Source organism: Dromiciops gliroides, chromosome 3, assembly GCF_019393635.1.
Source record: "Dromiciops gliroides isolate mDroGli1 chromosome 3, mDroGli1.pri, whole genome shotgun sequence".
Lineage (NCBI taxonomy): Eukaryota > Metazoa > Chordata > Mammalia > Microbiotheria > Microbiotheriidae > Dromiciops > Dromiciops gliroides.
Window position 1 is genome coordinate 398,886,004 of NC_057863.1, and position 14,262 is coordinate 398,900,265.

General features: G+C 41.5%; 1 protein-coding gene across 1 annotated transcript in view; it reads left to right on the forward strand.

Moving 5' to 3' along the window:
- MYO7B (myosin VIIB) overlaps nucleotides 1-14,262 on the forward strand; it is a 119,904-nt gene that overhangs the window by 68,809 nt on the left and 36,833 nt on the right. The window contains 7 exon segments of the mRNA XM_043993570.1: nucleotides 391-518; nucleotides 3,697-3,715; nucleotides 3,717-3,800; nucleotides 3,802-3,825; nucleotides 7,723-7,896; nucleotides 9,708-9,923; nucleotides 12,768-12,935. Coding sequence (XP_043849505.1) covers nucleotides 391-518; nucleotides 3,697-3,715; nucleotides 3,717-3,800; nucleotides 3,802-3,825; nucleotides 7,723-7,896; nucleotides 9,708-9,923; nucleotides 12,768-12,935 — 813 coding nt within the window.

Here is a 14,262-nt window from a genome sequence, read left to right on the forward strand (position 1 = left end):
TGTGTGTGGCTCTGCCCCTCCCACCATCTCCTCCCTTTCTCCCATTTAGCGAGACAAGTCCCATGCTGACCCTAGAACATGAGAGAATCATATTGGCTTGGGGAGTTTTGGGGGGAAGCTTTGTAGAGCCCTTGGGCCCTCAGATTTTTAATCTTCAGAAGCTGGAGATTTTGTGCATTTGCTCTCCCTACCCAGCTGTACACAATGAGGCAACCTTCCCTCTACTCCCCATAGTCCCAGTTTTATTTCCCTTCACAATAAAGAAAACATCCCCGAGCCCACAGCTCTCTGGACACAGCAACTTTGTCTGGGGAGAGAATTCTCCAGAAGAGGCTTCTTCTCACCCTTCTCCCCCCTTTTCCCACTTCCTACTCCCACACTGGGTTTTAGGTAGCAAGCACACTGAGCATCGGAGAGGAGGCCTTCGAGGAAGAAAGTCCTATCACAGAACGACCTATGTCCAACCTGGAAAAGGTACACTTCATCATCAGGAATGCCATCCAACAACCCAATATGAGGTTAGTGACCTTCAATTCTGTCTCCTCAGCTCTAGCAATCCCAACTCCATCCTCCTGCCACCTCCCACCGGATGGTCACCATCCTTACTTCATCCTTCTTCATTCTCACTCTACCTAGCCTCCAGAGGTATCCTGGGGCCAGCTCCTACTGCTTAAGAGAGTGGATGGTGAAATTCTCAGCATGAGCATTCACACCTCAGAAATCAGCAAACTACAAATCAGAGCTCAATTTGCTGTTTTGTCAATTGTCTAGACTTAAGAAAGTGATGGGGGAAATGGTAATAATGCAGATTAAGCTTAAAAGTGTGTCATGGATACATTTTATTTTCAGAGTTGGTTGTTAAACATTTACCAGTATACGCCTGTCTTCTTTCCTCTAGCCTGGGAAGGCTGGGGCACACAGACCAGAGCAGTTTCCCCACTCCTTGATATTTAAATAAAGGTCATAATTCATTACAACAAACATTTTTCAAAAAAAAAGTCTATACTTGCTCTGCTTTAAGCAATCTGATGTATGGGAAGAAAATCTCATTTTTAAAGCAGCTAGGTTGTGTGGTGGATAGAACACTGGAGTCAGAAAGAGCTGAATTTCAATCCTGCCTCAAGCACTTGGTAGTTGTGTGACCCTGGGCAAATTACAACTTCTCCCTCAGCCTCAGTTTCCTCAACTATAAAAGAGAGATAATTAAAGAGGAACAAACTGAATAGCACACTTTGCAAGCTTTAAAGCAAATAATGAATTGATTGATTGATAGCAGGTTCAATTCAAAATAATTAGTAAATAATAAAATAAATAATAAATTCTAATTGTTGTTTTCCAGAACAGACGAATTAAAGGTGTGGTTATCAAAGAAGGATTCTTCACTTTAGGAAGGGGTCACTGTTTGGTCTCTTAAAATAACTAACCCTCCTTGGGAATTTAACATAAAATTTTACTTTCCAGAAGTTTGATTTTCACAAAACTTCTAGGAAGTACAACTGTGACTCAGAGTGAAAAACTCCTATTTAACAAAAAAATATTCCCAAGTATACGTAATACTCAGAACTTTATTAGGCCCATTTTTTTTTAATGTATGAGGTATTTTATTTTTTCCATTACATGTAAAGATAGTTCTCAACTTTTGTTTATACATGCTTTACAATTTCAGATTTTTCTCCCTCCCTCCCTCCCCTCCCTCCCCCCCCCTCCCCTAGACAGCAGGTAATCTGATATAGGTTATATCTATATATCTCTATACATATACATATATATATATATATATACACACACATATGTATATACACATAATAACATTAATCCTATTTCTGCATTAATCCTGTTACAAGAGAAAGAATCAGAGCAGTGATGCAAAACCTCAAAATAGAAAAAAAAACAGCACCCAAAACAAAAGAAATAATATGGTTCAATCAGAATCTATACTCCACAGTTCTTTCTTTCTTTCTTTTTCTTGGATTTGGAGATCCTCTTCTAACATGAGTTCCCTGGAACTCTTCTGTACCATTGCATTGGTGAGAAGAATATAGTCCATCACAGTAGGTCAACACTCAATGTTGATGATACTGTGTACAATGTTCTTCTGGTTCTGCAGGCCCATTTTTTTTAAGCTCCAGAGAGTAGTATTAAGTGGAAGGTACAGGGAGGCAGATTTCACCTCAATATGAGAAAGAATTTTCTAATAGGTAAGAGCTGTGCCTCAATGAAACGGGCTGCCTTGTAAAGCAATGAGCACCCCAGTTAGCTATGATTGTTCAGCGAAAGCTGACTGTCCATCTGGCTGAAATTCCCACATGGGGTAGGAATATGAATCAAATGAAAAGGTTCCTTTGACTTTTTATAATATGGTATAGTATAGTATAGTATAGTATAGTATAGTATAGTATAGTATAGTATAGTATAGTATAGTATAGTATTAGTATGATACTATGAAATCTAGGTGAGCCAAAAGACTTATTCAGTCCCTTGGATGTTTTTTGACCTTGCTAAGTTCATAGATTTGTGCTGGAAGGGTCAAGTCATGAAGTCCAATCCCCTTATTTTACTGTTAGGGGAACTGAGGCTACTATGAATAAATCTTCATAGATGACTTCCCCAGATTAGTTAGCTATCACTTAGAACAAGGCTTCTTGAACTTTTTTTTACTTGACACCCCTTCTCTCCCAAGAAATGTTTATGCAACCCTGGGTATATATGTATGTAAAGTAGGTGTGTATATATAACCTTTTACTGTTGCCAAATTTTTCACAACCCCCACATTCATGGGGTCCCACATGGACACCCCTACATGGGGCCCCACAGTTTAAGAAGCTAGGACCTAGAAGAACATAATGCTCTGAAGGGATAGGATCTGGGATAAGCAAATTTTGTTGGGGAAAGGGGATTACTAAAAGTTCATGTCATGGTACAATTCTTGAAGAGAACAAGTTTTGCTGGGGTCCTGTAGGTTAAAGTAGGTGAAGGGTCCTGGGCAGCTGAGCACTGTGGAGTGTGTCTGTGTGTGTGTGTGTGGGGGGGAGGTGGTAGCAGTAGTATAGTATAGTATAGTATAGTATAGTATAGTGTAGTATAGTGTAGTGTAGTAATAGTGTAGTATAGTAGTAGTATGGTATAATATAGTATAGTGTAGTATAGTAGTAGTATAGTATGGTATAGTATGGTAGTAGTATAGTATAGCATAGCATAACATAGTATAGTATAGTAGTAGTATAGTATAGGGTAGCCTAGTATAGTAGAGGAGGAGGAGGAGGAGGAAGAGAAGCAGCAGCAGCAGCAGCAGCAGTCAACTCCAAAGATTTCAGGCACAAATCTTAGCTAAGTGCCATCTCTATCCTCATCCTCCATCTCTTAGCATTCTTTCTTCTTTTATTATCCTTGTCCTCATCCTTCTCCTTCAGAGTTATCTCTGCCACTTTCTATGTGACCTCAGGGAAGTTACTTCTACTACCCCAATCTGAGGATCAGTTTCCTCATCTATAAACTGAGTGGACTGTACCATTCTGACCTCTCAGGTCTCCACCCTCACCAAAATAATTGATTCTATTTCCTTGGACAAGTCCCTTGAGTCTCCATGTCTTCAGCTATAAATGAACCTGGACCAGGAGATCTTTACAATCTGTGGTACGACGTCCTCACCCAAAATTTCAACCAGCTCCATGCTCACTAATTGTATGCCTCTTACAGAGATGAGATCTACTGCCACAATCTGCAAGCAGCTGTCTGAGAACTATAACAAGAGCAGTTTTGCAAGAGGGTGGATTCTACTGTGTCTCTGCCTTGGCTGCTTCCCCCCCTTCGGAGAAGTTTATTAAGGTATAATTTCCTGGCTCTTGGGAAAAAGGAAAGAGGCCTTTGGCCTCTTGGGAGCCCAAGTCTCTGGGGTTACTTGGAACCATAGTATAGTGGAGACGAAAGTGGCTTTAGAATAAGAGGACCTGGGTTCGATCCTAGTTTGTTCCCTAATAACTATGTGACCTGAACAAATCACATTTTCCATTGGGCCTCAGTTCTCTCATCTATAATTTGAGGTGTTGGACTGGACACTTCCTTAAAATGATGTCCAGTGTTAAATCCCATGTTCCTATGACAGACAGGACTCCATAAATCCTGTGGGGAGGCTGGAATCAGCCTTGGACCCAGGTAGGGTTAACTTGGAATGGTTGCTGACTGAGAGAGGAGGAACAGGACTCAAGCAGCAAAAATTCATTTTAACATTGTAGAATATAATTAAGAAGGTGATCCTGGGGCAGCTAGGTGGCGCAGTGGATAAAGCAACCAGCCTTGGATTCAGGAGTACCTGAGTTCAAATCTGGCCTCAGACACTTGACACTTACTAGCTGTGTGACCCTGGGCAAGTCACTTAACCCCCATTGCCCCGCAAAAAAAAAAAAGAAGGTGATCCCACTGCTTCCCCCCTCTCCTTTTCCCAACCCCCCAAAAGAATATCATACAATCTAAAAATGGGAATCAGCGTGTATGTCAGAAAGCCTATTGGGTCAGGGATTAGGAGACTTCACCTACAGTGCTAGATCTATCAAGGCTTTGTTCTGTGACACCAGACCAATCATTCGAACTCTCTGGACCTTAGACTAAACAGGGATGGTAATACCAGGGCTAACTATCTCATAGGATTGTTATGAGGATAAAACAACATAAGAACTGTGAAAGCTCTTTGTTGTTCTGTCCTTCACTTGTGTCAAACTCTTCATGACCCTGTAGACTGTAGCATACCAACACTGTCCATGGGGTTTTCTTGGTAAAGATACTGCAGTGGTCTGCCAGTTTCTTCTCCAGTGGATTAAGGCAAATAGAGGTTAAGTGATGTACCCAGGGTCATACAGCTAGTATTTGAGGCTGGACTTGAATTCAGGTCTTCCTGACTCCAGGCCCAATGCTCTATCCACTGAGCCATCTAGCTGCCTCTAAGTACTCTATGAATGTCCATTATAAATTACTTGGTGGTTGTCTAATTTTTGGTCATCTGGGTGCATGGTGGAGAAAGGCTTAGGATAAAAAAGATCTAAGTTCAAATCTAGCTTCAGATACTTACTAGCTGTGTGACCTTGGGCAAAACATTTAGCCTCTTTGCATCAGTTTCTTCATCTGGCAAAATTGGGATAATATGTCACTTATCTCCCAGGATTACCGTGAGTATCAAATGAGATAATATTTGTAACGTGTTTAGCACAGTGCCTGGCACATAGTAAGCACTACATAAATGTTAGTTATTATTATTTTTGTATTCATTACCATCTCAACTCATCCCTTCAGGAAACGAAAAACCTGAGAATTGACTAGAATCTGAGTTTTACAGTGATGAATCTGACTTGGCGGGGGACGGTCCCTTAGATGCTGACTCCGGAGAGCTGCTGGATTCATTTTATACCTGCTTCTTGTCTTCAAACCTCTCCTCTGTCAAGTACCTGTTAAAATTTCATCAGCAAAGGCCAACGGGCTACAAAATCCTTCTGCACAGAGCGGACTGAAAGCGTACATATGCAATGGAGTGAGGACGGAGCACTCCCAACTCACTAGAGCTCCAGGTAGGAGCCATCACTCTGGACAAGGTTCTGGGGGCTGGGAGGGGGAAAATAGATCGGAAATGGGGATTCCTGGCCATGCAAACAGAATGCCTCAGATGGCATCCTCCACATGGAAGACACCAGGGAAAAGATGAAGTCTCATGTGGAGACACCATCAGAGGCATTTTGCACCTATACCAGAAGATCCCCATTACGCATCTTTCCAGAGAGGGCTCCTTCTGCCCATCAGTAGGTAGTAAGAACAAGGTTAAGGAGGAAAAGGAAGAGTCTGTGAAAATGATCTCTTCTAGTCCTGGGTCCTTCATAGTATATCCTCAACATTCATCATTCTCCCAGTGGTGTGTCCCCTACCCAAAATCCCACAGGGAAGCCACCATACCTTTCCACATGCTTTCTGTAGATGGGGAGGATGGCAAAAGACAGGTGTTTCTGAGAGTAGGTGGTCCCCTAGATTATCGATATGTAGTCAGTATCTGCTATATGCCCAGCATCATTCTAGATACTGGGGATAGAGGTATATGAATAAAAATATCCCTGTTGTGTAGGAACTGTACAACTGCATGAGAGGATGGACACTGAACTCCTTGTTACTTTTCAGGGTAGCTGTTCTGGGTAATCAATTAGGCAAATCACAGTCATTTGGAGTCCCATAAATGCAGCACTCTCTCCTACCACACCATAATAAGTCACCATTAGCAAAAATCATCTAATTAAGAGGACGGTTGAAAAAGCAAGCAGAGGGGCAGCTAGGTGGTGCAGTGGATAGAGCACCGGCCCTGGAGTCAGGAGTACCTGAGTTCAAATCCGGCCTTGGACACTTGACACTTACTAGCTGTGTGACCCTGGGCAAGTCACTTAACCCTCAGTGCCCTGCCAAAAAAAAAAAAAAGAAAAAGAAAAAGAAAAAAGCAAGCAGAGAGGCAATGCACATGTCACATTCAGTTTTGGATGTGGTCAAAGTAGGAATGTGTTTCAACTGTGCATATTTCTTACACAGGGTTGTTGGTTTTTTCCCTTTCTTTAATTTGGGAGGGAAAGAAAATAATTGCTTATTAATTGAAAAATTAAGAAAGGTTCAAGAAATTGTTTAATTAGAACATGCAAATTGCCTACATAACAAGAAGGAACAAAGCACCGAGTTCAGATTCTGCTCCTGTCACTTAGCTGTGTGATCCCGAACAAACTTATTTGACTTCCCTAAGTCTTAATTTCCCTCATCTATAAAATGCTGATAATAATAGCACCTACTTTCACAGCATTGTTGTGAGAGTCAAATGAGATAATACACATCATATACTTGGCAAACCTTAAATAATTATGACAGCTAGGGTTTCTATAGTGCTCTAAGGTCTGCAAATATTGTCTCATTTTGTTCTCACAACATCCCAGGGAGAAAGGTGCTATTATTACTCCCGTTTTACAGATGAGGAAACTGACACATCTAATGCCTGCCCAGGAACACACAACTAGTAAATGTCTGAGGCAGAATTTGAACTCAGGTCTTCCTAGCTCCAAGTCTGGTGCTCTGTCCACTGTACCACCTACCTGCTTTTGAGTTTCCCTTAAAGTCCCATATAAAGGATAGCTGTAATAATAATAATAATCATTTTGTAGGGGGCAGGTTCGATCCAGAAATTCTCTCTCAATACATGATGCCTTCTGGCACCCCCAAACATCTTGGGGAATCAAATCCTGGTGATTTTTTTCTTTGTTTGTGCCCATTACAGAAGTTTGTGAAGACATAATCCTTATTAGTATAATATGCTCCTCAGATGTAAGGCAGTATTATTTTCACATTTATTTTCCTTCCTTCAACAAATATTCACTGAGTGCGGGCTCTGTGGGAGGTGATGGAGGAGACAGAGGTGTGTGAGACATAAGCTTCTGTCCCCAGAGAGTTTATAGTTGAATACTCACAAGTTACAGGAAGATGGGGCAGGAAAAGTTCATGATGAGTGGAGGAGGCCAGCTCCAGTCGTTGTTGACAGGATAATACACACCCATGAGCAAACTAAAATCTCTTCCTGCTGAGGGATTTGTAGAATTATTCACAATGCACACAAGTGCGTAAATGCTGGAAGGACTCTGGGGATCTTTGGCCTCAGCCCCACTCAAGAAAACAGAGAGGGGCCCTAAGTCCTAGTTTTCTCTGGGGACTTTCTTACAGGCAGTCAAGTCCAAGACTCCTATTCCCTTCAACGTCACCCTGATGAATGGGGAAAGCCTGACCATTGCAGCCGACTCTGCCTCTTCTTCCAAGGAGGTCTGTCAGCATATAGCTGATAAACTACAACTGAAGGATCTCTTTGGGTTTTCCCTCTATATTGCCATCTATGACAAGGTAACATGTTTATTTCTACACACACATGTACGTGGACACACACACACACACAAGCATCCTTTTACTCTGCTTACAGATGCACAAAATCTCAGAACTGGAAGTGACTTCAGTTTACTTAGCTTTCCTCATACGTACCTTACACCCAAATACCAGACAGTCTATGCCCAAACCACCATACTTTAAACTTAGACATCACATACCCAGTCACCACATGCTGAGGTACCCACAAATTCCACGTCCAAGTGATTCCTGGCCAGACACCGTCACACTCAAGCACCCTCCAATACAACATCTGTGACTACATATCAATGTTCCCATTCTCTCATATTCCCATACTTACACATGCACAAACACACAGCAGTACCCAAAGACCATGCCCCACATACCATCACACTCAGATTTCCACACACTCAGGTGCCCCCACACACACAAACATACAGATTCGAACATATATCCATATGACCACATACCAAATAACCTTTGTACCTTTACATCCAAAGATATTAGATCAAGTTCATCTTTAGGCAGTGTACCTGTGTGTGATGATCCCAGTGTGCAAACTGACCTATTTGCAGATAGGTTATCCTCCCTCTGATTAGGGAGATAGACTCTGGCCAAGTGAGGAGAAACTTCTTGGGCCATTCAAAACCAAAAGCATTATTTTTACTTTAAATGATCAGACCAAGCCAACTCCTGATGAAAGAAAGTTAGTCCTACCATTTAGAACTTGTCAAAATTAAATTGTCAAAACCTGAACGTTTCACCGTACTTCCTAATGATTTCACTTTTTGTTTCTTTTTTGAACTTATTACAATACAATGAACTTCACATTTATCCAGATAAGAATCTTCTTTCAAAGATATTGACATATCCCCTCTCATCTGTAAAATGAGGGACTTAGACTAGATGATGTCTAACATTGCAGTTCTAACATTCTGTAACTCTTATGACACTTGGTTTGAACAGACCTGTGCTGTACCATCTTCATAAGAAGAGCTAGATTTATGTAGGGGAAAGTACTTTCTCTGCCTCCTCATATAATCTGGAAGCCTCTCCTGCAAAAAATATGTCTCTCTTGTCCTTTAAATTTTACCTATGAGATAGTCTTCTTTGAATTAAGGCCTCTCCCCCTAAGAAAACAGCTCTGGATGGGTAGTACAATAAGACACTCTCACTCATTCAGACACTAATAACACCGATTGTTCAGATGCTTTCAGGAGAGCAAGTCTTTAACAGATTAAAAAGTAGCAAGAATTTGAAAGCACATGGAGAGTAGGTAGGGAGTTGAGAAGCAGGAAACTAGTATAGGTATAAGAGATGTGCTAAAATTTGAGTAGGAAGCCCTTAGAGAACAAACTCTTTGAAATTTTGCAGGATCAGTTACAAATGTGAATGTGTCTTTGTGTATCCTTATGCAAGCATGCATAGGTGTGGCATGTATGCATAAGGAAGGCAGCATATAAAGTGGAAAACAGCCCTGGATTTTAGTTCCAGTCCCGGGGTCTAAAATTCTAGTTCTGTCACTTTTAGCTGTGGTAACTTTGACATATCACTTCTCTCTAGCTCTCAGCAGAAAAATGAAGCGGTAAACTAGACAATCTCTACTCTGAAATCTCAGAGATGTAGAAACAGTTCAGATACAAATATTGTGTATCTATTCTTACAGGGTGAGGAGAGAGAGAGAGAGAGAGAGAGAGAACGAACTGAGAAAGCAAGAAATTGTTTATCTTTTTTCCTCATACTGGTAGAAAGCTGACTTCTAGATCTGAGGCCCCTTTCTACTCTCTGTTACCCAGGTTCTGGGTCATTAGGTGGAGGGCATGATCCATGTGATGGATGCCATCTCCCAGTGTGAACAACTGACCAAGGAGAAGGGTGAGAATGAACGCCAGTCCCCTTGGCGTTTCTTCTTCCGAAAAGAAATCTTCACTCCATGGCATGACTTCAAGGAGGATGCTGTCAGCACAGAACTCATTTATAGCCAGATTATCAGAGGATTCCGGTTTGGAGAATACCGCTTGGAGAAGGTAACAATCAATCAATCAACTCTTTTGTCTCATGTGGTTTTTCATTTATGATTTCTTGAAATACAGCTCTAGAAAACTAGGTTTTGTTAAAGCCCGTTGTGATTCAAATGGAACTTCTTGACTATGCTTTAAACCCAAATCACTCTGGCTTTCCCAGATGGCCAATAATATATCCCAAGCCTCACTTGCTCATTGTTCTGGTTTTGATGGCTCAGAGTAAGTGTAAATAGCAATTGTTTCTGTTCTGGCCACAAACTCTGAGGGTCTTCCTTCCCAGACTGATTCTTTTGTGAAGGCAAACTAGACGATATTTTTTCTCAGTTCCTACCTAACCTTTAATTACTGAATGGGTTTTGCCTTAGACAAACTGAGACCTGGGAAAGACCTTAGCTTAAAAAGGCCAGGATCTCCCACTGTATTGGGGACATCACCAGTGATCTTGACCTGTGTTTTGCCACTGGACTCCAATGACTTTGGAGGAGAGAGTGAGGTTGATTGACATTGCTTGGCTCTGACTCACTTAAATCCAATTCACTTGCAAGTCAAGACATGACCCTCTTGATGTCATTGGTCCTCTTTGAGAATGAAGGACAAACAACAACAATCAATAAGTATTTATTAAGGACCTACTATGTGCCGAGTATCATGCTAAGAGCTGGTGACTCAAAATAAAAAGTGAAATAGTTCCTGACCTCAAGGAGTTTGCATTGAATATGATGGAGACAACATATACCTATGTAAATATATGTATATCTGTGTAGATAGAGAGATAGATAGAGATACAAATATAGCATCCCCTCTGTGCCATTCTTTAAACTTGTACTCACAGGGGCAGGTTGGGTCCCCAAGGGGGTGATCACTACCTTGAAATTTAGGAGTAACCCTACAGATAACTACTTCTTACAATACCTCACCACGCTTCTCATGAACAATCCATCAGTAACCTTGTTTAGTTCTTAGGGTCACTTAGTCAACAAATATTTATTAAAGACCTACTGTGTGCAGGCACAAGAAATGCAAACAACTATGTACAAACAATATATAGATGGAATAAGTTAAAGATAATCAACATAAGGAAAACACTAGCATTGTGGGGGATCAAGAAAAGCCTCCCCAAATGGTGGGATTTTACCTGGGATTTGAAGAAAACCAGGAAATTGAGATGAGGAGGGAGAAGCATTCCAGGTATGGGAGACAGACAGTGAAAATGCCCAGTCAAGAGATGTAATGTCTTGTGTGAGGAACAGCAAGGAGACCAGTGTCACTGGGGTGCCGAATACATACAGGGAAGAAGGTGTAAGAAGACTAGCAATGTAGGAGTGAACCAAGTTAGGAAGGATTTTGAACCCCAAATAGAGGGTTCCATTTGATCCTGGAGGTAATGGGGAGCCACTGGAGTTAAATGAACAGAGTGGTCATATGATCAGACCCGCCTTTTAGGAGCATCATTTTGACAGCTGAATGGAGGATGAACTAGAGTGGGTAGAAACTTGAAGCAGCAAGAGCAACTATTGCAATAACCCAACAACAGTCTAGATCCTGAACCAGGATGGTGACAGTATCAGAGGAAAGAAGGGCGTACATAAGAGGAATGTTATGTCGGTAGAATCAGCAGGACTTGGCAACAAATTAGATATGGGGACAGCTCTTGAGAGGGAGTGGAGAGTTCAAAGATAGCACCTAGTTGTGAGCCCAAATGAGTGGGAAGATGGTGGTACCTTCAACAGTAATATTAAAGTAATGAAGAAGGGAGGGATTGGAAGAAAAGATAAATGAGTTCAGCTTTGGACATGTTGGGTTTAGGATGTGTATGGGTTTCTCACTTTTTCTTGCTTTTTTTTTGCAACATGGCTGGTGTGGAAATATGTTTTGCATCACATATGTAATGGGTTTCATGTTGTCTGCCTTCTCAGTGAGTCAGGGGGGCCTAGAATGGAGAAGAGAATTTGGAACTCAAAAAATTAAGTTTTAAAAATAAATAAGTATATTAAAAGATTTTTTGAAAAATGATGTGTATGGACATCCAGTTTGAGGTATCTAATAAGAAGTTGAAGATGTGAATCTGAAGGTTATAGGAAAGAGGTTGGGATTGGATAGAGTTGATAATCATCAGCATAGAGATTATAATTGAATCTATAGGAGCTGATGAGATCACCCAGCAAAATAGTATAGAGGGAGAAGATAAGAGGGTCCAGAACACTCAAGGTTCGTGGGTATACATTAGAGGAAAATCCAACAAATGAGACTGAGATAGTGTGATTAGACAGGAGAAAGTAGTGTCAAAAAAAAAAAAACTAGAGGAGGGTGATTGACAGTGTCCAAGGCTGTAGACAAGTCAAGGAGAATGTGGATTGAGAAAAGCCACTGGATTTGGCAACAAAGAGACTATTGGTAACTTTGGAGAGAGCAGTTTGCTTGAATAATGAGGTTGGAAGCCAGAGTATAGAAAGTTAAGAAGAGAATGTAATTGGGAAAAATAAAATACTATTAAGTAAAAAAGGAAGCAATTGCTATCCGAACTGGAGGTCCTTTTTAACAATTTTCTTTTTCTGTCTGTGATGGTTTGGAAGAGATGATCCTACTAGGAGACAGGGGGATGGATCAGATGACTTCTCCAAGTTATGTTTTTTGTTGGGCTTTCCTCCTGCCTTAGCTATTTTCACTCCCTACCTCCCTAGGGATTAAATGGATCCAATACTGATTGTAAGAAGTTAGTGGTGAGCAGTTAATTAGGTTGGACTGAGCATGGGTCCCAAGAGAGGAGGAGAGCAAGGCTTAAGGGGTAAAGAACCCTTTCTCCCTACTTCCCCATCAGGCTACCTGTGACCAATTGAATTTTTATAGGAGGAAGACTTGGTGGAGGTGGTAGCCAAGCACTGCTATATTGAGTTTGGGAGCTCCATCCAGAGCAGTGACATCCAGAAGACCCTTCCCGCCTGCATCCCTGGAAAGATGCTCAAGACAAAGCCACAAGAACAGTGGGTCAACCTTGTGACTGCAGCCTGTGCAAAGGTCAGAACCTCCAGATGGCAACCAGTTCTTCTCCATTCAATTCCATCTTTAACACATGCAATGTTCTGGGCACTCTAGATAGTACAGTGAGCATGGGACATAGTCTGCCCCTGAAAGAGCTTATAGTGAAGGATGGCACTTAAATAACAAATGAGGTAACAAGTACATATGTGTTCAGAGTAGGGGAGAGACCCTTGAGAGCTAGAGAAATCCAGAAACTACCCAGAGTAGTAATAAAGATGGGGAAGGAAATTAGAAACATCCCCCAGCATCATTTTGTCTGCAGACTCACCAGGGACTATTCAGGGACTATGGTCAGGAGCTCTCCATGGTATGAGGCCTAGTACAGAAAGGTCAGCCTGGGTAGTGCTGCCCACACCCCAAATATCTCATTTAGTGAGAAAGAGGTAGTACTATTTCATTCATGGGAATACACTCTATTATCAAGGCAGCTATTGTGAGGTAACCAAGAGGCAGGAGGGGTATCCAAGACCCAGAAGTACAGGTCAGAAGTCTTACCAAGTCAGGACCCTAAGGACAAAACGAGTCAGGTAAGGTCAGGTAAAGTTCAAGAGATTGAGTGTCCAAATAGATTTAAGTTTGAAGAGCTGTTTCTAATTTGCCTCTCTTCACCAGGTAAGCAAGTTATAGTCCTCTGGATTCCTAATTTGGGACTAACCCACACCCTTAGTAGCAGCTATGTGGTGCAGTGGATAGAGCATCAGGCTTGGCATCAGTAGGACCCAAGTTCACATTTGGCCTCAGAAACTTCCTAGCTGTGTGACCCTGGGCAAATCACTTAACACTGTTTGCCTCAGTTCCTCATCTATAAAATGAACTGGAGAAGAAAATGGCAAATCACTCCAGTATCTTTGCCAAGACAACCCCGAATAGGGTAATGAAGAGGCAGAGATTATGACTAAATAAACAACAAAATCCACCTCTTTCTTCTCTTGAATGAACTTGAACTCTGGACAGCTCTTAAATGCCATTAGTATTAAACACATGAGGAAAAAACACTGTATAGTAGTAGATAAGTAACACATTGGGGGCAGGGATCACACTATTTTTTGGTCTTCTAGAAAAATAATGAGGAACATTTTTCAAAGGCACTAGTCTATAAGGGAAATGTAATTCAAGGTTAACATGAGGACAAAATGTTCTATTTGTCTGCTTTTTTTTTGCTTTTTTTTTTTTTTTTTAGTGAGGCAGTTGGGGTTAAGTGACTTGCCCAGGGTCACACAGCTAGTAAGTGTTAAGTGTCTGAGGCCGGATTTGAACTCAGGTACTCCTGACTCCAGGGCCGGTGCTCTATCCACTGCACCAC